Source organism: Corvus hawaiiensis, chromosome Z, assembly GCF_020740725.1.
Source record: "Corvus hawaiiensis isolate bCorHaw1 chromosome Z, bCorHaw1.pri.cur, whole genome shotgun sequence".
NCBI lineage: Eukaryota > Metazoa > Chordata > Aves > Passeriformes > Corvidae > Corvus > Corvus hawaiiensis.
In genome coordinates, this window is record NC_063255.1 from 73,966,594 (window position 1) to 73,993,316 (window position 26,723).

General features: G+C 37.5%; 1 protein-coding gene across 17 annotated transcripts in view; it reads right to left on the minus strand.

The window, feature by feature from the left end:
* Positions 1-26,723, minus strand: part of PAM (peptidylglycine alpha-amidating monooxygenase) — a 123,590-nt gene that overhangs the window by 68,169 nt on the left and 28,698 nt on the right. For 16 of the 17 annotated variants that reach the window (XR_007200716.1, XM_048290513.1, XM_048290511.1 and 13 more), the window contains exons 2-3: positions 1,230-1,745; positions 5-125 (exon numbers count right to left, since the gene is read on the minus strand). Coding sequence is in view for 16 of the 17 variants with exons in the window: in XM_048290513.1 (XP_048146470.1) it covers positions 5-125; positions 1,230-1,321 (213 nt within the window). In the remaining variant the exon portion in view is untranslated. The remainder of the gene's footprint in view (positions 1-4; positions 126-1,229; positions 1,746-26,723) is intronic. The other variant, XM_048290505.1, reaches the window with a different exon arrangement.

Here is a 26,723-nt window from a genome sequence, read left to right on the forward strand (position 1 = left end):
TCACCTGCTTAGGTGTCACCCCAGGCATGCGAATGTCCAGTGCAAAATCTGACAGACCAAAAGAAATCACCGGCTGGTCACTTCCAAGGCATTCACTGGAAAGAGATGTGGTAGTATCTTTGTATCTTAAAAAGAAGGAAGAAAGATTTTTTCCAAAGTATTGATTTTTGTTATGTCTTTCTTAAAGTAAGAGTCTACAGAACTAGTAAAGAAGTTTGACAATGCTGCCTAGTTCCAGGGGTGATCTGAAAACTTCACTCCTTCATGAGCTGAGGAAAACATCTTTCTGAAGTATTTCCTGATCTGAGCAATCAGATGACTAGTTTGGAAAATATTAACTGAAAACGTAACCTACTATTTCATCTTAATAATTGTCTGAGGCACATGGATGTACAGATAGAGAATTAGTTCACTACAATATGTCAAGTACTATTAATAATTCACAACAGTTTTGGAGGGTTTTTTTGAGACTATGTGCCTGATTTATAATTCTATACAGATTAAATTAAATTACATGCAAAGGGGCAACTTTTGCTTCAAATACTATGGCATTTATAGCAACTTGTATGCTACTACAAGCAGCAAAGTAAAACAGTTAACTTTGCAACATCAACAAATATGACATTCTGTATTGAATGCAACATATAAACGAATTTTAAGAGTAATGTAGATTACTGTAAAGAACTGAATGGTAAGACGTGAGAAACATTGGTGCAACACTGATACAAGTTTTGACTACGTATATTCCTGTATACAAAAGTGACACGGTACCCAAACCTCAACAACAGTAAAATCCTTTTTTCAGGAGCTGAGGCTACTTCTCTTGTCCGCACTACATTAAAGTTTACCTATGCAATTTTGAATTCAAACCACAGCTAAATTCTCAGGACTGTTCAGCTTAGTTGTTGTTTTCTTGTTAAAACATCATCTTACCCTGCAAGCTAACTCTAGCATCTGAAATAGATTTACAAATACAGCTGTAACTAAAAGTTTTATTAATCGCCATTTTATCATCCTAAACTCACCTTTAATGAGCAACCCTGTGGATAAAACATGAGTTACTGTCTTCAGTATGACAAGAGTGCCATTTCAAAGTGCAGAAAGAAAATGCAGAGCAATGACCAAAACCAAATACCATAATACATTTTTATCCGGACATGCTTTTTCATACTTTTGTAATATTGTGACTGCATGCATTCAACACATTAATATTTTCCTGCATAACCCACCTCTTGAAGACTGAAAGTGGGCTTCTGAAACCCAAACAGATGTTTTGAAACAGAAGAAGCAGTATTAGCAGGTTGTTAACGAAGCCAGCCATGTCCACCCTGCTGTCTCTGGTCTGATTAAGTGAGCAGAAAAAGGGCAGTGCAGTTCTATCAGCTGTGATCCTGGCAATTACGTGGCAGTAGCAGCAGTATCATTTCACTACTTCATTATTATGTACTCTGCAGGCATCCTCCAGCTTCTGACAGACCATCTGTCTTGGAAGGCGATGCACTGTAAATCAGGAAGGTGGATGATACTATGTTGCCTTTATTATTAGCTATGAAAAGCTATTGAAGAATCTTCCCTTGCAGATAGATGATACTGTACTTCTGTCTACTTAAAGAGCTGAAAAGGAGTAGCACTCCTGATGCTTTCTGCCCAGGTTGTGCAGTTAAATCTGCACGTTACTTATAAATCCAGAGTGCTGGAGACTTCAAGTGGCATCACAGAAACCAGCATCAGACATCCTTCAGAACCTGTAAAAATAGAAGGAGCTTTAGGATGACTAACACATTAGAGCATTAGTTCTCAGCAAATCCCTGTTGAGGCATTTTAATACATTAATAAGTTCTTTCATTACCATTAGCCCAACCCCATAAAGATTGCATTGGTTCTGTTGATTCATCCTTTTCCTGCCCTTCCCTGCATACAGCATCAGAAACAGACACATTCCATTGTGATATACAAAATGTACTCTCAAACATATTTTACATTATGCGAAGAAATACAAAAACCTACTCCATATGTAAAATGCAAAGTATGGAGTACTTCACATATGCAAACACCAGTATAATGTGTTCTGCAAGCAGGAAAAAAGAAAAAAGCCAACAATGACATAGCAAGAATCAAGGTTTGCAAATTTTATTAACTATCACCAAATGTTTCTGCACATATTGCAGACTGGGAGAAAATTTTACTTTTAATTCAACCTGTAATAAATCATTATGTCATTATGGTATCTGTTTCTTATGTACTTAAGCTACGTTTTATATCCATTTCAGGAAAGAGATACTTTAATTTTTGTTTTGGAAATACAGTAACCAGAACTGTTGACATCACACTGCCCTACATTAGTCGAGTAGTTTTCTATCCTTTCATACACTGAGAGTATGTCAGCATAAACTATCAGTCTCCCTCCTGTTTAACTTCAACTGTTCTTACTTCCCCATTTTAGTTGGCATGGTATTTAATTCCAAAATTTTAGCATTCTTTATTAAATACGCTAGAAAATCACACCATGTCTTAGCAAAGACATATACATTAGTATTCTTTTATTTTTTGAGAATTACAGTTTTGGTGGAAGGAAAGTTTCCAGTTATAATCAAAATCTTTTAACTGTCTTATGTAGTAATTCTTCTAAATTAGTATAAATATTCTGGATTAGTAAAAATACTAACAAGAAAAAACCACCCAAATTAAAGTATCTTCCAGCTACTGGAAGACATAGTCAAAATACTTTTATAAGGATGAAATAGAAAATAAGGATTCTGACATGAAACCAATGAAAATCCATATATTTCGTAAAAAATCACTCCCATTTCAGGGCACACATAGCAAAAAGGCTTCTTATAAATCAAAAGTGCTTAAGCATAAACTAAGAAGCCATACTGGCTACACAGTCACTGCCTGTAGTTAAACAGCTACACTAGATTTGCATTGAACTATTCGCAAGATCTGATTATGTTAATCAACACTAAACTTGCAAATTTTATTCACTGAAGGATGGCATAAAAGATTTAGTCACAAACAACTAAAAATGAACACATATTACTTTTCAGCTTGCCAAAAATACACCAAGGCTGTCCACAACCATTCATGCAAGCAATGATACAAGCTTAATTCCTTTTTTAATGTAAATTTTCATGTCACCACTTCTGTGATCTAAACTGTTTTCACTAGTGAACTATACAAATCTGCAACACATATAAAGGACTGTGCAGTGATGGAGACCAAAAATCACTTAAAAACAAACAAACAGAAAAGACAAGCGTGACATGCTTCACATAAGTTAAGACAACTACAATAACATAAGGCTTCATTACTTTCATTCTTTAAGGAATAGCTACACAACAGTGACTGTTCAGTGTCTTTGTAAACCACCTGACCAGAAGTTCTACTACCCTTCTTTTATTGTACTACCCAAGAAATTGTGTCTTTTTTTGCCATATCATAGTGCAAATACACTTGACAAGCAGGAAATCTGAAGAACAGGGGCAGGAAGAATACAATGAGTTGTAACATACACAGAACTACAACATTCTAATTTTTCTTTTTAATATGAAAAGATATTTTCCAATAACTAGAAATAAGAACAAATGCTTAGCTTATGCAGGCTTCACTAAGTCTGAGATCTGTTACATCAAGTCTATTACAAACATCTACATGGTATACAGTTTAAAAAAGGAGATGTATTTAATATAAAAGAAATAAAGGAAAGGAACAGCTCAGCAGTCCCTCCTCATCTGAAATACAAGGGCTTTGTTATAGCAGCTTTTAATCCTCACTACAAGTTAAGCATGGTAATAGCAAAAATCACCAGAACACATCTTAATGTTAAGAGAATATGTGACGATTTGTGGCTTTTAGAATGCTGACCACAGGAGGCAGGGGTAAAGCAATAATCTGGAATAGTCTGAAAAAGCAAAGAAATTAAAGCTTTAGTGAGATAAATACATATCTGTATATTCTCCTTAAAAATGGTCCAATTTCATCACCAAGTGCTTTTTAAGGTTTATCAGCTGGATGAATATGAAATATGAAGTTTAATGTGCCCAGTACTTCAGATTAGATCCCTGCACAATGAAATTTTACATCTGGAAGGAAAGGAGAAGAAAAAGAAAAAAAAAGCACTATCCTGAAGTTATTCCAATGTAATGTTAGATACGATGCAACACAGAAAAATATGAGATGAGGGAAAACAGTGAGGATGAGAGCTTCAGTAATAAGATTACATAATTACTTAGGTTCATTATGTGGACATCTAGATACCACTGTTATGCTTTCAGTTTGGGGTAAGAGATCCCAAGGGAACAGAAGTAATAAAGTAAAAAGACATAATTAATGACAAAGACTACAGTGAGAGAAAGGGAGATGAAAATCAGATTGGGCAATGCAAGCACGTTATTTTATCCCACATGCTCCACCCAAACAAAGCAAAAAACAAGAGAGTAAAGAAAAACAAAAACAGTCAAAAGGAACTAGCACAAAGACTGAATGGGGCAGGGGAGGAGAGGCAGGGGAGGAGAGGCAGGCAAGACATTGGAATTCAAAATAGAATGCAAAACAGAGTAACAATATATCAATGTGACATTAAACAAATTAGAACTGTCTTTTAAAAGACTAGCAATTAATTTCCAAAAATCAGCTACATAAAAAGAAAGCTCTGTATTAACCACAAGTTTATAAAGCACATTATAGTATTTTCTTATTTTCTGTTTAGTGACTAGAACATTTCATATACAGTACCAAGAGAACAAGCCAGAAGCAGAAACCACACCCTCAACCATCATTACCTTCAAAGAAAGAGAAATGAAAAGATGATTAAAATTCATGGCAATTAATGTCCAAGTCTATCACAGATGGTAATTTCTCATACTTGAATCTGTTTTTGTTATGCACTGAAGTCATGGAAATGAGCAAGGATTCCTTGCATTCTGTCTTCAGCTAGAGTCAAGTTCACATTTTGTTTTAGGCAAAATTTTAAGCTTAGACAACAACTGGGTATGCAAACAACAGCCAGTTCAAGAAATGAACTGCAGCTAGGCCTCCAAGTTGGAACACTTTGCTTCTAATAACACAGGATAATCAATATGTTGTGGGATCAGCTTAGGGATTAGTTAATGCACTAAACGCAGCCACCTAGGACACAGATTCATAGAAAAACATATTTGACAAGAAGTCATCAAATTAGACAACCTCTTGATCCTCAACATTAATGAAAAATATCTCACAAAACATATCTAGGGGTTGGGAGGAGATGCACAATGCAGATGATACTGGACTGGGACAAGTGACTGATACACCAAAGCGTTGTGCTGCTATCTAGAAGGAACTCGACAGGCCAGAGAAATGTCTTTATCTTGACCCATGAGACTCTCATTATATTTTCTCTCCCCTGTCCAGCTCAGAGGGAGTGACTGAATGGTTTTGGATGGGTGCCTGGTGTTTAGACAATGCCAACCCACCAGAAGGACTAACCTTTAGCGGCATGAGTCCAAGCACGGCAAGGAGGTCATAGAGGTGATCCTTCCCCTCTACTTGGTGCTGGTGAAGCCACACAAGGAGTGCTGTGTCCAGTGCTGGGCTCTCCAGTGTGAGGGAGACATAGACAGACCGGAGAGAGTGCAAGCAAGCACCAGGAAGATGCTGAAGACACTGGAGTATCTCTCCTACCAGGACGGGCTGAGAGAGCTGGGACCTTTCAGCCCTGAGAAGAGAAGTCTCAGGGAGATCTCATCAAGGTATAGAAATACATGAAGGGAGGTTGCAAAGAGGATGAAGCCAAGTGCAAACTCATTAAACATCTTTATCAGTGATCTGGGCCAGGGGATCAAGTGCCCCCTAAGTAGATGACACCAAGCTGGGTGGAAGTGTTGACCTGGAGGGCAGGAAGGGTATGGACAGGCTGAATCAATAGGCTGAGGCCAGTTGGACAACGTTCAACAAGGCCAAGTGCTGGGTCCTGCCCTTGGGTCACAACAACCCTCTGCAGTGCAAAACTGCCCTGTGGAAAAGAACCTCCAATCATCCATTCTAATTGCCTTCTATTTTCCTTCTCTTGCTCTCCATTTCTTCAGGAAGATGATGCCCTCCTCCCTGCCCACCTCAGCAGTGTATTAATTTTCCATCAGATCAATTGGTCAATGTGCCAACAGGCAACTGCTGGCCTTCTATCACAAAAGAAAAGGTGTGAGCATACAGCTGGGGCTGTAAAGGATCCCCTGGCTTGGGCAGCAACCCATACTGGATTTGGTGTAGTATTAAACATACTCTTTTAAAAATGAAAATGGTAACTTTTCAAATATAGCTTGCCTCTTGGTTTAATTTATATTGTGCAAACTCCTATCTTGTGCTACCAAAAAAAATTCAGACATGAATACCGAAGGAATAATAAAAAAAGAGAAATATGATTGCTCTTAATGTTGTTTTTATGAACCTTCTCCAAAATTTGTTCTGTTGAGAGTAAGTATGATGCCTATTTTTAAAAGAAATATTTCATAAAGAAACCTATTGCCCAGGCCATCACAGGAAGAACAATATTAATACATTAAAACAATATTAATACATTAAATAAAGGACTGTGATTTGAATTTTCTTGTATGCATTACCACAGTGAAACTGGATTCATTCTAACAGGAGATACTTTTCGAATGTTTTCCAAATATATTGAAATTAGACAATGTGTATTTCTTTCCCATTCAATTAGAACTATAAAGTGGTAATTAAAATTTATTTGTAAGAGCAACACAAGATATAAAAAAAGTTCAATACCAGAATCTAAGCTTATTTTGAGAGATTCTGATGACCTGTGAAGCATTTTTATGGGTTTCCTACTGCGGAAGCAAGTTCTACTTACTATCTTAGGATAGACTATCTGTACCAAGAAAAATAATAAAGCAAAATCTTTCAAGTGCTCTGTCAATTCAGTAAGTACGGTAAGTTTTACCCACAAGACAGATTTTTTTTTTAAATTATTTGAAGTTTTATACAGCAAAGAAATGGAGGATGAAGAACTGTCATTTACATGTTTCTCTTTTGGAGACCAACATGTTCATGACACAACTTGCAGTTTCCTAACTGCTATTAAGAGAGAATATCATAAACCCTGTGGCCATAAGGAAACCCTATTCATTAAACAATAAAGGAAGCATTCAACTGTATTTAGTAGGCAACTCAAACAGCAATAGTAGTTATGGAAATCACAAACAGAAGGATGCAAGGAAACAGATTATTATATATGTTTATGCAAAGAAAAAACAAGGACATTATTTCCAGGGGGACTGGGCAAAAATTTATAGAATATATAGAAACTAAAACCAGCCTCAGATTTTTTTGTCAGCCTCAGGAAATGCATGAGAAAACACAGAAGAACCAAGGAAGCATAAAACCCCACAACTCAAGGTGTCAGAATTGCTGTCACCAACCTCTGCATACAGCTGTCACCCTCAGCATCTCCCAGATTAGGACAAACGGGACAAATTTAAAAGTTTAGGCAGACTTGATCTTGTCAGATAAGCTTCTAGAATTGTTAATTTTTAACACCATGTGAGAACTCAGTGCAAACAGAAGAAAATGTGTAAGAAAAAAAAAGATGCAGTAAAGATTTAGCTACTCTTTCACAATGTGACCTTATTGAGCAGCCTTTGCTTAAGACTTGGTTATTTGCCAACAAGTAAAGCTGTCCTAGGACTACCTTCTTAGTCACATTTTCCTCCCTTTCCTAAAGTAGATACAACAAATACCACTCCTCAACACAATGCACACTCAGGTGTGAGACAAGGAAATACCTGAAAAAGAAGGAATTTTAATACTACATAATCTAGAGGCACTTGCTAGAGTGTTTCAGATGAAAATAAAATTAATGTTCTTGGAAATTCTGGAAACTTTCATCAATTTCTGAATTCTAAGATTTTTCATAACATGATATACAGTTCAAGGTAAGATTTTTTGCTCATTTTCTCCATCACCATACCATCAACTATTTGGTATAAACTTGTTTACAAACAAGGATTTGTACTTGGTTTGATAGAACAGAAATATGTAAGCAAACCACCAAAAAAAATTATTTCCTGTTCATATTAATACAATTGTGCTTGCATTAGTAAAACATTAGGAGACTTCAAGCAGAAATTCACTTTTACAACCTGAAACTACTTGAAACACCCCCTTTCTTGTCTTGAGAGTCAGATATTTTTCAGAAGTCTGAAGACAAGACAGCATGTGTTGGCTCTCCCACTCCGCATTTTAATAGCATTTGAAAAGCATTTTATTCACAATAAATCACCTTCTAATGCTTCTGCTTTGACCAGGTATCAAAACAGGCAAAATTCTCTTGTCAAGAAAGATCAACACTTTTTATAGAAAGACAACATCTTAGCAAACTGCTAATTTCATGTAATGAAAAAATGAACAAGCTGGATGGTACTAATTTCTTGCTCAAAAGGGAAAACATGTAAGATGCCTCTGCTTTCATTTAATATCCAGATCACAATCAGTAGCACAATGTAATAAGAATAAAAGTTCAGTGAAATGCCCTCTGTTTTCCCTTTGTTATGCAAAACCAGAAAATATTAAAGGGAGAATGTTTCATAGAGTTAGAACTAGCCTCCAAGGATAAAGCACATGAGAGATCATTTCAAATACTTCAATTACGCATCACATATGAACTATGAATTAAATTCATTGCATGTTCCTTCACTAAGAAGGACATTAAACTGCAGTGGGCTCAGCTGCAGGGCTCTGTGAGAGACACCAGAAGCTGCCCCTGTGTCAGACAGAGCCAGTTCCAGTCAGCTCCAAAATGGAACTGCTGCTGCCCAAAGCTGAGCCCCTCAGCCATGCTGGTGATGCCTCTGCTATAAGGTATTTAGGAAACGGTACAGAACACTGCACAGAAGCTGGGAGGGTGAGAATAACTGAGAGAAACAACCCTGCAGACCCCAAAGCCATTGAGGAAGGAGGGGAAGGAGGTGCTCCAGCCTACAGAGTCCATGCCAGAGCAGGCAGATGTACCCAGGAAGCTGCAGTTCCCAAGAAGTCCATGCTGGAGAAGGCTCCTGGCAGGAGCTGTAGCGCACAGGGGATCTACATTAGAGCAGCCTGTTCCCAAAGAACCAAACCTATGAAGAGAACCCATTTTGAAACAGCTCATGGAGGACTGTCTCCCACAGGAGAAACCCCACTCTGGAGAAGGAAGAAAGCATTATGAACTGACTGCAACTTCCATTCCCCACCCCCCTGCACAGATCAGGTGGATGAGACAGAAGAGTTGAGAGTGAAGCTGAGCCTGAGGGAAGTTGGTTGTAAATGTTATCTCATTCCTCAGTATCCTACTCTGTTTAATTGGCAAGACATAAAAAATAGAATATTCTGAGCTGGAAAGGGACCCACAAGGCTCACTGAGTCCAACTCCTAGCCATGGACAGTACAGCCCTAAGAGTCACACCATGGGCCTGAGAGCATTGTCCAAAGGCTTCTTGAACTTCCCACTGCAGGGACAGGCTAGGTTTTTTTGTCAGATTAATGAGTTGGAGCAGCTCAGAAAGGTACTAGATGAAGCTAAGCACTGGAAAAAAAAAATAGAGAAACAGCAGTGTGTTGCTAGGGGTCAGGACAGCAGCAGGTGCTGGAACACTGCTAATGCTAGCAAGCTTCTAGCTCCCCTTGGCCAGGCAGTTGTAATGCACCTTTATGCCTGTTGTTCCGCAAATGGTGGTTCCTGGCTCAGTGTAACATTCTTATGAGAATGCTGGAGTGATTAGTTCCACAGTTTCTATTTGCTCAGTAGGATGCTAGAATGACCTGTCAATCCAAATACTATTCAAGACAACACCTCCCAAATCCAGACATCCCCCCTGCAAAAACCCATCTCAAGAAGCCTTATTTAAATAACAAATGTATGGCTACCAGAAAGAAAAATAAGAAAAATTAAGAACTTTTTTTTAAACCCTTGAATTGTATGTCTTTTTTAAGTAATTCCAGGTATAAATCTGGAACATCATCCTGTATATCCAGTCTAAGTCATGTAGTTAAACTGAGATTTACAGCATTAAATTTTCAGCATTAATTTCAGCATAAAATTTATAGCATTAAACTTCATAGAAGTTACAAGCAACTTCAATTAATGAAAGTAAGTCAACAGGAGTTTGTTACAGTTCATTACAAAAGTAATGTTGTAGTCTTTCCTCACTCCAAATGGCACAGATAACATCATCTCTTAATTAAGGGAAAAGACAACGAGGAGAGTGGATGATGAAAACCAAGTCAATGAATCTAATTCAGTTTAGTATTCGTTAACAATTGAGCAACATAAGATCCATGCTAAAAGCAGATGAATGAATCCTCAACTATTATAGACCTTTTTATGATGCACTTTTTACTAGTTAAATGCATTGTTTTCAAAACTAGTATCCATAAAATTAAAAGAAAGAATTCTGTAAACATCAAAATAATGCTAGCAATCCAGCACCTCTAGAAATACAGACTTTCACAAAATACAACAATGCTAATACTAAGGTAACTGAACACAATGAAACAGAACAGTATTTCAGCAGAACAAGTCTTAATATTATGCGGAATTTTTAAAAAGTATAAAGGTAAGTACAACACAATTGCCTGTGATTATACTAGCACTAGGTTTTTCTACGAAGTGCCTAAATACAGGTGGAGTACAGTAATAGTATATTTTAGGACATAAATGGATAATCAGGAAGAAGCACAAGTTTCTTTGCTAGAAGACACCAATACACACGGGAAACCAGGAGTTCACAGGAGAAAATGGAAGAAAAACTAAGCACACTGGAAAGGAAGAATAAGGTTAAGAAAACCAGAAATAAAAACTGATGAAGAAAGAAATGCTGAGAACATACTACGCTCCATTGCTATGTACAAAACGTCCAACCCCATAGCAGAAGTCAGGAGAAGGGACTCCACACTGCAGCAGGAGAATGTGCTCTAAAGGAGGCATTAGCCTATGAAGACCTCACACCAGAGTCGGCTCCTGGCAGATGCGGTGGCCTGTAGATGGGTACCCATTCTAACAGATGCACATGTCCCCTTAGCCAAATAGTACAGGTTCCAGAGAAGATAAAGATCTGAGCCATTAATGTGCCAAGAACTCCAGTTTTATCTGTCCTCTGAAAACCCACAAAGGAGCAGAGTGACCCAGTGAGCATCCATGCTCATGAGCTTGGAACACCAATCATGCGATTAAAAAATGAATAGCAAGTGGCTTTTCCAAGGATAATTTGTCAAGGAACAAAGGAAGTTATAGGCACAAGGAGTCTCATGCACACTTTTCCCATTGTATACAATTTGACTATGAGCAAGCCACATAAATATGATACCCTAAGTGAGCTGCCTTTGAGCTCTCCCTGCCAGGCAGCGTGGCTGCATGGCAGTGATCTCCCCTGGAGCTGGGTGGCTTCTCAAGGTTGCTCCTTGAAGCATATTACCATTTTACCAAAGGTAGGTCTTTGTTAAGTGACTGGTAGAGCATACAGCCCTGGTGGAATGGTAACTTTGATTTGAGCCTGGTAATTTTGAATCATTGTTCCAATGACTGGGCCACACAGTAGTAGAGTGAACTTGGGCACCAAACTGTTAAGTCACAGTTTTACAACATCTTATTAATAACACTTTTGCTAAAACCATTTGACAGTAATTCATTAAGTGATCGAAATCACCAATTCACGACACCCATTAGGAGCAGTGGCCCTGCAGGGGGCTCACACTGGAGAAGCCTCATCTGGAAAGACTATATCCTGAGGAGAGGACTCACATTTTATCAGTTCTTGAAGGATTGCATCCCACAGGAGGTACCTCGCATGGGAGCAGGGAAAAGGGGAGTAGTCCATCACAATGTTAGATCCTATGGCCTGGACAAAAGAGACAAGGGTTGGAGACTTAATGGAAATACCTTTAATTTGTTGTAACCCATGATTTCTTTTTATGTTAAAGGAATTCCTATAAAAGGACCTACCTGAACCAGCGGCGGACAAGCTGCACACAAGGCAGCACAAGTGCCACGGTGACCTGACCTGAGCTGGCTTTGGGGCCCAGTAACTCCCCACAACACACCACCTCTCTATCCTAAGCAATCACCAGAAGAGATTGAGCTCCAAGTCATGGACTGAATGAACTCAGTGAACATTTGTGGGCATTTTACAAGGGTGGTCCATACATGAAGGATCTGTGTATACATCAAAAGACAGGAGGAGGTATGTAGGTGGTGAGGACAGCGAGGATGTATTGGATAACACTGGACCAGAGCATGATATGAACAGTATGGGGATGAGGTGTGGGTTTGTGGGGGTAGTGTAACAATTTTGGCTTGGATGGTGCACATTTTCTTCTGAGTAGCTTACATGGACTTACGCTTTGGATTTGTGAGCAAATCAGCATTGAAAACACATGGATGTTTTAGCTGTTGCTGAGCTGTGGTTACACAGAGCCAAGGCCCTCCTTGCTTCTAACACCACTGTACCAGTGAGAAGGTTGGGAGGGACACAGTCAGGACAGCTGACCCTAACTGACCAAAAAGATAACCCATACCACATAAAGGAGGACTGTGGGGACATTTGGAGTGATGCCATTTGTCTTCCCAAGAAACCACTACATGTGAAGGAACCCTACTTCTTACAGGTGACTGAACACCTGCTGATGGGAAGAAGGATATGAATGCATTATTTTGCTTTGATTGTCCATGCAGCCTTTGCTGTCCCTGTCTTTACCTCAGCCCATGAGCTCTCTAATTTTCTTGTGACTGTCTTGTATGACCCACTGGAGGCCAGTGAGAGAGGATCTATGTGGTGCTGACATGCCTACTAGCCTTAAACCACAACTAGTTTTGTTTATTTGCTACCTCCGTAACACAAAACAAGTCAAGAGAAATAAGCATGAAGGGGAAAACAAATAACCTGCATCAGCTGTGGGAAACGAGAAAACAAATAACCATCTAAACTACTGTGAGCATGTTTCCTGCTCTCTACAACATCCAGCCCAGCCTCCTGATAAGATTTCCTTCTAGAAATGTGTTCTTGGAGTATGAAGGAGGATTCTCAACCTTGTTCATTTCCAGAGTAAAGTGAACGAAGCATTCTTCCCTGGAAAATGCTATTCAGCTATAGGCCACTAGGACTGGAAAGACGATACATGAAAAATAGTAGGATACCCATCCCAATCTCTAAATTTTAAGACTCAATCCCCAAATTCTTTTTTCTGTAGAAGAAAGGTATATGAAATTATAACTATGCAAGATTGGGCAAGACAGCTTATTCCTTCTAGATACTGGAATTAAAAAAAAAAATGTTTTAAATTGTATTTATATATAAATACTTGTTTTCAAAACATAGGTGATTCAAATGATGTTTAACCCCCCTTTTCAACAAACTGCAGGGGCAGAAAAATCTTTAAATCCAAGATTTTTCAGTAATTCTATTGTTTATTTTCTCTCATGCAACATCAGTGTTTGACTTATGAGGAAGAACATCTTTATTTCACATTTCTTTTACTTCCTTTAATTGTTCAGTCAAAAGTATGTATGAGAGACAGGAAAATGTATGTAAAATCTACAGTAATTCTCCCTCAGCAAAACAAAAACTATTAAAGCAGTCAGACTATTTAAGCAATTAGTTTTCGCATACTTGTGAGATCAATGGCAAGTGCAATTTTAAAAGCTTACTGACATACTGGTTACTCCCATTTCTCAGTAACACTAGGCTTTATTCATTCTGAAAATCTTGCCTGGCATTTAAAAAAAAAAAAAAAAGAAAAAAAAATTGTCAACAGCCATGAGTCATACACATTTTCTCTCTCCGAGAGTGTGTTCAGTAATTTCAAAAATTTAAAGTTATCTTAATTTTAGATTGCCTCAGCTAAAGGAAGTACATTACTGTCAGCATTACTCACAGCACAGTTTAAAAGCAGACCTATCCTTGAATGATATGAAGAGAAATCAGATACCTTTGAACACAAAAGGAGGAAAGTGACGCTACTACTGAAGGAAATCTTTCATGCTACAAGAGGAAATCCTTAGAAGTGCCAGAAATTAAATATATACTTTGCCTCTTAAAGATCTGACACCAATTAGACAGAACTGTGGAAGATTTTGTCAAGTACTCCAAACTTTAAAACAGTACTAGTTTCCTTCAAGCAAAAATAAAGAAAAAAAAATTTATGACAAATCTGTTCACAGCCACACATTAATTCATTTAAATTATGAACCATCAAAAATTATGAGTAATTTCAAATCTTAATGTATAAACGTTTAAAAACAAGATCTTGTTGTGTGACAGACAACTGTACACAGATGACCTTTGAGAGTAAAGAACTGCAGCAAGTGGAAAGAACAAAACCACATCACACACACACAGGACTGTGCATTCCCATTCAACAATGTTGAAAACTAAATAGATTTCACATACTTACAATTCAGTTTTTATATACACACACACACACAAAAGTTCATTCCATTAGTAAAAGCAATGAAACAAGAAGAAACTAACAAGAAAGTTTTTAGAAGTTTTGCTGTAAACAAACATTCCTCAGAACTGGGTAGAACCAGATTTCATGTCAGCTTGATTTGGTTTCGATCTTTATAATATAATTTAAAGCTACATAAAAAACATGCATCTTGTATGGAGCTGCCAGATGAGGTCAGAAAGATTTGGAAGATCATCTGTTCTCATTCTTACCAGACCAGCACACTCCACCCACATCTTTTCAGGCAAGTAGCTCCTACATCTTACTTGGGATATAACATTTTATGTGTATATATATATACACATAGACACACATATATACATACAGAGTTTATTTGCCATTTTTACAATTATTTGTGTCCAGTAAGGCTCTTCTGGGGTTTTAAATAGAATCTTGCACAGAATGGATGAGACTCATAATACAGGAAGCAATGTCTTCACTTGATACTGATTTATTACTGTTTTCCACAAAACTCTGACAGATGTGGGTATAAGATTAATCAGCATACTGCCCTTCCAAAACCACTCTACAAAATCCTCAGGCTTTATGTTTTCTGACTCTTGCATAATGGCCATGATTTCAGGTTGAGGAAGAATCTTAAGACTTAGCTTGTACTTAGCTAATTTGTTGAATTCATCTGAAAAGAATTTCTGCAATACATCATTTGAACAGAACTAAGAAGTCTGGTTTAATGATTTCTGAGCCTGTGTATCAGAAAGCAAAGAATTTAAGCTCTGCATTTTACTACAGAGGTTGCCTTGCTGAGATCTGCAGACACCTGGCAAGAGAAACTGGAACATGCTAGAACCCTATCTGTATTTTTCAGCTTTCAATGTATAACCACTGCTCACTGAAAATTAAAAGGAAATTTAAGATGTATCAGAAACTTCCATTAGGAAACAGAAAAAAATTTGTTTACTTTTCCTAACTTGAGTACCTGTGAATCCTACTGATGTCTGGACTCTTGAATGCCATTACAGGGAATGAAATGGAAGACAATTCAAGAGTTGTAATGAAATCTCTTCAATTTTGTTGTGTTTTAATCCCAGCTGGCAAAGGACTCAGTGTTGTTTGACTCAGTATTTGTCTTATTGCTTATGCCAACTCCTAGAGACTCTATATTGGTGTTGCAAGTGAGTTACCCCACCCCCCCACCAATACAACAATGGTAAATATGTAGGTACATATTTAAATGCCAAGTTTAATCACTTTTTTTTAAATCTGGAAAACAAAAAAATTATTAAGTAATTATTTTATGTGTTTTGCCTTTTGCTTCAGAATGCAATCTCCTTCCTATGCTATTCCATCTGTCAAGTGATTATTTTGATTAGCTTAAAAGCCAGCAATAAAAAGGCTGTTTTCCTTGGTGACTTGTCTCTTGTTAAGCACCTTGTGCATGCCAGCCTGGCAGTACACTTCTCTAGGAAGTGTTTTTTAAGTAACACCTCCTATGAAAGAGGAAAGTGAGCCAGGAAGTCCTTGAAAATACAGAATTTATTGGGAATTAACTCACTTTTGGAGGAAGGGATGGGACAGTTTCACAGACAACAGCAACAAACTGAACATCACAATTTCAAAGACCATTTTAACTACAGGTCAGCTCAAAAACCCTACCACTTTTCCCCTAATACTCTACTTAAGAGTACATGTTATGGAACAGAGCTAAAAGCAACCTAAACAAAGCAGTTTACAGGCTGCAGTGAATTTTTGTGATGCACCTTCATTTGTCTATTCCACCTTCCTCCAGAACAGCCCACTCTTCTGACTGGACATACACGACACTCCTTTAGCACTAAGCAAATATAGAATACAAGTAGTAAAGAGAGAAACCTATACTTACAGGACCTTCTAACGATTTTTCTGCTATTTTGTTTAACAATAGTCAACTACTTATTTAACAATAACAACTTAATACAACCAGATAAACCACAAACTGACATCCAACAGAGAAAGAGAATGAGGTGTTTTTTCAAAGATTGGCCTTTGCTGGAACAGGAGACAAAGGGAAACCCTCACAATACCTGGCACAGTGCTCACCCAGCAGGGTGGGGCATGCAGGGGGCCAGGGGAAATGCAGGAGCATCTGCAGGGGATTGAAACAGCCCCGGGAAGCAACTGCAGGGACCAGGGTTGGCAAACAGGGACCAGGCTTGTTCAGCCTTGAAAGAAGAATGTTTGTGGGAGTATCATTGGGGACTACAAAGAAAGAGACTACCTTTCACAAGGAATCACAAGGAAAAGACAAGGGGTAATGGGTATAAATTACTCCTGGGAAGATTCTGTTGGACATCAAAGGAACATTTTTCATAATGAGAACAATCAGCCCTTGAAATAATCACCCCTGGAATGTGGTGGATTTCCCAATGCTGGGCTCGTTTAAGATCCATCCAGAGAAGGTGCTGGTGATCTTGACTGGACCATGCTTTTGCCAGGAAAGCTGGATCAGATAATCCTTAAGGTTCCAACCTAATATTCTGTGATTCTTGCAATAACAGCAATGATTAAAGAAAAAAAACCAACCAAAATACCCACCTTGAGTCCCGGATTTTAAAAACTGTTTATTGTACCCAGTGACACATTATTTTGCTACTCCAACAAATGCTGTACGTAGTAATAAAAAGCTTTAGTACTCGACCAGTACATGAATTCCTAGCCAAAATAGAATATAGGGAACAAATCAAGCACTTCTTCTACAGAAGAAGCAGTAAGATCCACCATGTTTCTGAGCATGTCAAAAGAGGACAGGAACAAATCTTATCAAGATTAAGGGCAATGGGGTGCCTTTTAAAAAAATAAAGTCATTATCACAATCTATGAAAGGATATCATAGTTACTGCAAGCCCATGGGCTCATACATTTGACATACAAAAAAAATACGATGCTTGACACAAATATTTCTTATTCATAGATAAGATAAAGTTTTGGAGCAAGATTTTCATTTATCTGGTTAAGGAAGTACGGAAAACCAACAGCCAGCTATTCAAACTAAATAGCATGCAGAAGCAAATCCAAGCTGATTGCAAAATACCAGCAAGCCAAGTTTCAGAAAAGGTCACAATTCTTTTATGCCAGATTCTCCAAGGCAATCATCATACTGAATAATGAATACTCTTAAAAATACAGCCTATCAGCAGAGATATTTGTTCACATGAGTGCAAGTCTAATCTCATGAACTCAGCTGCAACATTCATGAAAAGATTCACCCATGAGCATATGAATTGGAAACCTGGTTATGAGCAAAACTACCTAATCACCAACTCATAAGCACACAGGTGTGTTTGCAAGAAAATGTGGCAATGATTTTTATTTTTAGTATAACATACACTCTTTTGCTTGTTTTTATTTTAACAATCAAGTTCCCATAAACTATTTTGACACTAGTTCAATTACAAGCTAAGAAAACTACTTTGCTATCAAAAATTTGTACAAAATTGTAATTCTTAATTAAGAATACATTTTAATGTTTCTCCTTAATGCAGTAGCATGAAACATCTACAAACTAGAGATAAGAGACTGTCCGTCCAGAATCAGATTTGTGAAGAAACTCATTTTACATGTTCATATTTTGTCTAGTTCAACTACAAAACTTTCACATTATTGAACTTTATAAACCTGTAAAAGTGAAGTTTTAGACTAGTAAAAGGAAACATTTTTAAATTAACACACTAATGGTACACCATTAAATTAACACACTAAGGGTACACCAGTGACTTTTTTTGATAATGTAAGAACAGTTGATTAAAAGATTTCTTATGTATTACAGTGCTTATTAGAAGTTTTTCCAAATGCAACACCCACTCACCTACAGTCATGCAATAACTTGTCAAAGTAGCATTTTAGCTCCTCCTAGATGACATCATCTGTTTTTTAGCAAGAAGTCCCAAATCTCCCATTCCCAGTTCCCCACTCAAAAAAACTGATTTTTCTGACATAAGGTGAAAGCTACCAAGAAGTGAGGGGTGTGGGCTGAGGAGAGAAAAATACAGAAGTCATTCACATGCTATATAGAAATAGTAAACAATATTCTGAATAGGACTTCTGGATGGAGTCTACTACTCTGTAAATTTTTTTTTTTTATTCTATAAATACCTTTTCCTGAATTTTCTTCTTTCTGGGTCAAGAACATGCATTTTTGCAGGAAAAGAAAAAAGATCAGTAGAGAATTTTCCAAAAATGCTCAGTTTGAAATGCTACGCAAAACATTACACAGACTTAGCTTAAGTTATAAGTAAAAATGTGTCTGCAGCAAGACGTAATAAATTATTCAAGCTGAGTCCCAAACACTGAATCCCAAACGATTCCAGAAATGCAGTAGTTGAAAGCAATCAGGAAGACATCTGAGACTAAAGCAAAAAAAAATCCAAAGATAAGTATTTTTTCATTCACATAAATGTTTCATTGTCACATTATAAGTCCTCCTTAGCCATTGATAAAATACAGAAAGAAAGCACTTTAAAATGCATTTTGGTGTAAAATATGAAAAGAATTTTGTACAACAAAATTTGCCCAGTTTATGATAATAAAGAAGCAGGTCAGCTATCAGCAGACTAAACACACCGTCAGAAAGTCAGTACCTACTTCAGTTGTTGAGAACAGTTACATATTTTTAACGCTATTACTATCTCAAATGGGGAAACACTTGTTTTTCCAATGGATTACACTGACAGTTTAGTATGAGACAAGTTATTTCACTAGTTAACAGTACAAATCAACGTAAAATAAAAATAAGGCAGTACTACAACAAAGGAGTTCTAAAAAATCCAACCATGATGGAAAGGGGAGAAAGAGTTTAGTATTACACATTACTTCCATTTCTGATACTCTTAGGTGTGTATGGAAGCATTAGGGTGTGATCCCTTGGCAAGAAACATAATACATACTCCAAACTCACCTTGGAGCACAGCGCTTACCTCCCCTAACACTTTCAGATTAAGCGTGTAAGTTCCACAAACACACCATAATTCCATCATTTTCACCTTAACTGCCTTCCAGCAATTCAGGCTTGAAATCAACGTACTAAAGGACATGGCATAGTGAGGCAAAGATCAAGGCTAAAGTCAAAGACAGAAGCCAGGTGACCAAAGGACAGTAATTCTGTATTAAACAGTGTAATTGGCATGGCATTTTTCAGCTGCAATCAAGACATTTTAAGTGTTAGAAACAAGGGTACAACTTACATAGGAGAACCTCCACACCAGCAAGAAGAAATTTGTCTTCTTCTCAGGTTCAAATCACATCCTATGCTTCCCTTCCCTTTTTTTATTCAAGGGGTATCTTCAAACTCTTTTACAAGATAGGGCTGTAGGCCTGGTGAAGTACAGCTCTTTTCCAAACATGGCTGTTTGCTCTTATCAAAGGTGACAGCCTCAGTGACTCAAATGTTGGGATTTCTGTCTTCCTTTATCCTCTAGAAGTAGACTTCTAACTTTTGAATCAGACTTCAGCAGCAAGAAGGGATAATATCAATACGACTGTTACTCAGCACACTTTTGGTGGGGTTTGAGTAGCCTCTGTAAACATGTTATATTTTATAAATTGCATCATAAGCAGAATTATTTCTTCTAGTTTTTAAGCAAAACCCATAAAAACTTACTGTCACAAAAAAAACCAGATGACAAACCTGGCTTTCAGACTGCCTTTCAAATTATCTGCTCAGCAAAATTTTTTGTAGCAACATCTGTCTTTGTATCAAGACACAATCCGGTATGGCAATCCATAGAAGTGCCAACGCTTGCTGGCAACATGCCTGCTGAAGAGGGCGGCAGGCACAGCAATGTGAGGACAGAGGGTCAGCATTCTTGTCTTCTGAATAAAGGACTCACTAATGCCACAGCAAACTTAAATTTTGGATGTTTTAAGGTAAGAAAAAGAAAGCGGGAATTGCTCTGTGATGACGAAATACAAATACGTGCCAGAGATACCAGAGGGGAAGTTACTAGAGGTGAGGTTGGAAACTGGGATATGGTGGGGGGGAAACTTCACCACTGAAGCTCCATAGTCTAAACTGCACTTCGAATCCAGTGATTAGGACATTGCAAACTGTCAGCCAACAGTTTGCAAAAATACTCTAAAAGTAAGAGTTTTGATTTTAAGATATATGAGTTCTTCTGAAAATAAGGCTTGAAAACTCAATGTCAATTTTCTTTCCTCAAAGCTGAGGAAACAGCTTTCCTAACAGCTACTCATGGCAGCCTAGTAAGCACTTCAAGGGTCCTTTGATAACACATTTTTGCAATCACCTTTGTATGGCTATGTAATGATTTACTTTAAGTCACAATGTTTGTGAGGAAAACAAAGAGCAGGAATATAGTGAATAAATGCCATTTCTAGCTAAAGCCTTCACGGAAGAAATGGTGTGGTGTATCATGGGTAAAGATCCCACATATAGAAATTAACCACACACTTCATTAGATCATTTCCCCTTGTCCCATCATTTGTTACTTGGGAGAAAAGCCTGACACGCACCTGACTATAACCTGCTTTCAAGTAGTCACAGAGAGACATCATAGCACACCTAGAAGTTTAACTCCCAGCTTAGGGCTGTATGCACTGCTTGCCTTCTCTACATAAGCAACCTGAAGCAACAGAAGTAGCAGCTTTTTAACTTCACAGCAGCAAGCACACAAATTCCCCAAGCACAAGACCAGCTGTGTCAAGCTACCAGGAACCTGAGCTGCACAGTTGCAATACAGTTGCATGGGATTTCAATCATAGATAAGGGCTTTATTTATAAGCAGTGTAACTGTACAAAATACATAACAAAATCTCATGATGTGTCCACATAGCTTTTGTTTCCTACAGGCAACCTGATTGAAGGACAGCAAACTATCTGGAGCAAGTAGAAAGAAGCAATTTTGAAGCAGTGGGCACCAGTGTCACTATTACCAGATGGCTCAGAGATGCCACAGACTCCTTTATTCCTCACTCTGGCTCCATGATCCTTTTAAAGGCACTCAAATAAAGAGACAGCTCCACACACAGGTTAACTTTACAGAAATGAAGGAGAATGACTGTGCAGAGGAAGAGCATGGAGGACACATAAAAGTGGTACAGAAAAAAACCCTAATGCTGTTTAGATGCATGAACTCTTCATGTGTTAACATAACTGATAGATGGAAGGTGATCTTCATTTCCTTGTCACATGCTCACTACATGAGAACTTTTCCCAAAACCTCATGACTAGACATCTCAAATTTGTTGTCAAATAGTTTTAACAGATTTTAATACTTTATATGAAATTACCATTAAGGTTTTTAAAGGGAAGACAGGAACAGAGCATTTTTAAGTAAAAACAGGTAGAATTTATTCTAACACAGTTTCTTGCTTTCCTCATATGTTCAAATTTTCCTATTCATCCATTTCTCAAAACAGGCAATTCTATATAACCTCTCATTACTTATCCTGTACTTTCACGGGTGTTTTGTATCAGATGACAAAACAGCGCTATCATTTAGCAGTCTTGGCACTGTACTTTGGCTAAAGAGAATTAAGTCTGATTTGGCATTAAACTGCAAAGATAAACATTTTCACTCTCTTTAAGTTATTTAGAAATCAGAGAGGGCTGACTGAATTTGATCATCATTGTGCTGCCTTTGGAGAAGGACAAAAAAATGATGAACACCACCAAAAAATAGAGCTGTGTTAAAACGAGCTATATTTAGCACTACGTGAACAGAAGCCAGTACTGCTCTCCTTCATTATGACACTGACAGTACCAAACAGAATGCCTGACCGGTTTCCAGGGGGCTTCAGCAGCTACTGCTGATGCACTGCAGAAAACAGATTGACACTGAAGCCTATTTGTACTCTCTGCCATCATGTGCTCTCCTACCATCCAGTTTAAGACAGTTAAGCAAAAAGACATCAATTACAACTGCCCTTCCAAGATGCTGCTTGGAATAGATGGAGCATATATCTGAAGCTTGCTTTCCTGCTAAGCACTGATTGGTTTTAAACAACAAAGTAATCCTAAAGATCCATTACCAAATATCGTGGGAAACCAGGTATTCAGTGGCAGCCCTATCTCCAGTTTTGTCAGTCATAATGTTGCACAAACTAAGAATCGGAATATAAATAATAGTGCCCATAAAAGAAATCAACAAATTAAAATCTGACAACTTGCTTTTGAAAAAAAGTAGGTTTATAATGCAAATCTGCCAGCTAAACACAAAAGTTTGTCTATTTATACACGAGATGCAGAAATGACTTTTAACATGTAATCAGAAAAGGTCAATTTGTTTTCTTGTTCAAAACAATCTCACTAGAACATTCTCAAAAATGCATTTCACTGATAGCTATAACTATTTGTATTAAAAGGGAGAGATCATATATTTTTTTCCTATCCCCTGTTGAACATCCCCTACAACAATGAAATGCTTGGCTGTGTACGGTACCCCCAAGACAACAGACATATCTTCATCCTTCTAGCACCTAGCTGAATTCACTGAAGAGGTTTTTTTGTTGGTTGGTTGGTTATAATTAGCTCACGCTCAGCACCAAGTAATACTGACTGCCACTCAGATATGCTTCACCTACAAGCTTCACCTGTGTTTTAATTACTACAGCAAAACCATCCACTATACCTCCAAAGGCTCCACAATTATGTAACATTAAAAGATAAAAACTCTTTTAACTAAAGGAGGTTACCCATGGTAGTCATAGTGCACTGCTTGCAGAGGAAATGGTTAAAATACTGAAATATTGATAAAGCTTAACAGCTTCCTGAAAAAAATAGTTTTCTGTAGAAGTAGATGTTGAAAATGTCTTCTTAAATGAACTCTCATTCACTCATAAAATAAAAATACAAGCCTAGAGTTTACACTCCAGTACAAAAAATACTATTATAGTTGGGTATTTATCTACCTTTTTGAAGCATTCTTCTCCAAAATTCACCAATAAAGCTTTTAAGGCTATGTTAACAATGAAGAATCTCATACTCTCTTGTCCCACAAAAACTTCATGAAACAGTGAAAGATAAAAGATGTAACCTACATCTGTTAAACATAACAAAGACCTGCACAACATTCAATCCCACCTGAAGAGTAAAGCACACATATTACAGAGCTCTGACACATAAATAAAACTAAGAAAAAACTGATACTAGAAAATCATTCCTAAAGAACACCAAGGATGAAGAGTATGAAACACATACAAAAACTAACTCTTTATGTACTTCTCTATGAATGTGGGTATCATGTGTGTCCTGTATATAATTTAAATATATAATAAGAGACTAATTCACAAGTGCTTCCATGGAATTCTATTCCTAGAGCTTCCATGATACAAGGCAGTAGCTGATTAACTACAGATTGGGAACCAAAGCACAAGTTCATGCAAGGCCTCATGTAACCAAGCCAAGAGCTAAAATCCTGCTCACTCATACCAGAGCACTGCTTGCAACAAATCATCATACCAGTTCTTGCAAAGTCCCCTTGCTGCCTTCAGTAAAGCTCACCAGAGAAAGTACACACCACAATTAAATAGGACAATTCAAAAATCTTACCCTGGAGTTGACTGTCAGGTGGAACATCTCCCTATTACAGTATCTCATTTTAGTTACAGACAAACAGAAATACAATACTTACCACTTGTAGTTCTTACAAGGTAACCTCTATTAATGGGTGAGCTTCTGTAACCAACAAGTAAGATACAACATACACTTTCATACTTACTCTAATTGAAGGAGAATATATTTATAAAGCCTCATTATCTCTCAAGAACCTAATTGCTTTATGGTTTTTCTTTTTCAAGCCTGAACTGAAAAAAAAAAATTGCATTAAAACAAGCTCAGGTCTTTCCTAAATGAAAGAAATTGCCAAGTATCACCTTGTTAGGATGAAAGAAACAGGATCCAATTCTTTTACTGCCCCAAACATGATGGCCTTACCTCTTTCATGTCCCAGGATGTGCCTAATTTGCTATTTGAGACAAACATATGAAAACAGACAGTCCTCTTTCCAAGATTTCCTGAAATCACAAGTTAGGGACCAAGTGTCTTTCTCCCTTTTGTCTTTAGTAGAATTGATGGCATGCTTGGTTCCATGTATGTTTGGGTTCCTCTGTTTTCCTTTGAGGATGGCAGATGACTTTCACACAAAAAAAGGAACTGCATCAGCCTTCTATCTCCCTTGTAAAGCCATTGTTCCTTAAGAATCCAATCAATTTAGAAGAGGAAACAGCTACTATTTTTAGCAGTTTTGCAAATCTGCACTGACTCATACTCAGACAAACTGATTAATTGTTCCAGGATTATTTTGTGAATTCAGCTGCATGGCACAGGATGGGCGAAAAGGCTAAGCAAAAGCACTCCACACTAGTCTGGTCATTCACTAAACAGTTACCACATCCAGCAGTGATTACGTGAGCTGGCAGTGAGGCTAAACTCAAGAGCGGTCAGCCAGGGGGACCCCTGAGGCATTCCCGTTTCCAGGTTGGTTTCTTCAAGAAAGGGAGGGATGGCATACTTAGTGGAGTACTTCGAAGTGGTTCAGATTTAATCTAGCTTTTCTAGGAATACCTCAAGGAAATTTGTACTGTGACATTCCTTCTAATGGACTACGTAGACTCCTTTAAACACCAGAATGTGGCAACACTGCAGTTCTACAGTGCTTTTCTGAAGAACTTGCTCCTTTCTTACCTTTAAATACACATACCACTTCTCTAAAGGCATTTCTCTAAAAAAGCAGTATGGAATCAACTACTACCTTCAAATTATGTTAATTTTTTAGTTAAAGAAGAAACAAGCAAACAAACAAACAAAAAAAACCCACCCTAGAAGTAGCACAGCGGTTGTAAAGTTCTGCTTTCTTGTAGCACTCTGACCCCTCTTCACAAGTTCATAAGACACTCCTTACATATCATCTAGTAACAAGATTCACCAGCCTAGCTTTACCACTCAACTCTAAAACAAGACAAACACTACTAGACTGTCTCAGCAAGTAGTGGAAGTCATACATGGAAACCTTCCAGAAAGATCCAAGACTTTAATTTCTGTAGAAATCCAGATAGACTGCTTAGTTCTAAGACTTAAAAGTTCCCTTTTGACTCCCACCCTTTCCCACCATAAAGAGCTTACAGATCTACATCCAGAAAAGTGAAAATAAGACTCACACCAATTATAATGTTCAGCTTTCACTGAAGTAAATATAATTTTTTTTCAGCCAAGATTTCAGCAGCACCTCCAACTGAAATAATTTGCTTTTATACTCATTCTATTGCATATAAAATAATATAAAAATAGCTCTGTTAAAAAAAAACCCAAACCAACAAGACAAACCCCTACCTACAACCTCTCTGAGGTAACACATGACATAACTTAGGAACAACACCACTGAACCATAAATTAATGCCTCTTCTAGATGCACAACATTGCTTCTATTCTTAGGTTAAAAAGATTGAAAACAAGAAGGCAAAACAATCATGTGGTTTCAAAATTTTGACCTATATTCAGGGAAAAAAAACCCACATAACAATACAACGACTTGGAGGATATGGAATAGGATGACTGAAAAACAGAACAGAACCTCTATACATGTTTGCATGTACAAATGAAGAAGCTCAAAATGAAATTCTAAGGAAAAAAATATCACCGAAGTCCTATTTCCCCCACTTGACCTTCCTGACACTGAATACTGTCAAGATATTCTCTTGCTTTTTAAAAAATTCTCCAGAATTAGGTGTTGTACATAAATATGGCAGAGACAAACCAGCAAATTCAGAATAACACAAGCTCTAGAGAATGGTAAAATGTTTTTCTTAGCACACCATTATTTTTGTTGTATATTTACCTTTATAGTTTTTTTCCCCTTGAAGAATATCTAAGCCACCCATCATTACAAAATGATCATATTCACAGTATATGACAATATTCCCAACACCTGAAGACAATAATTTTAGAACAGGAGAATATAATTTTGGAAATCAATACGCTAGTTACCAGTCAATACAGAATGGAAATATTTATAAAAGCCTTGAACTTTAAAAATCCATTCAGGAGAATGTCAGTTCTTTCTAACTACCCGTTCTGCCTGTTTTAATTATCATTATTACACAGATTTAGACAAACATGTGCACATGGTTCCAGACAAAAGAAAAGCACTTAGGAAAATAAAAACAGTTACAAAAAAATTATGCAGATTGTTCTTCATTTTCATACAGCCACAGAGGGGAAACTCTATCTAGTGCACAGCTGAAGCATGATTTTTGGAATAATGCAGGGGGAAAGAAAAGACAAAAAAGACACAGCTGTTGCATAG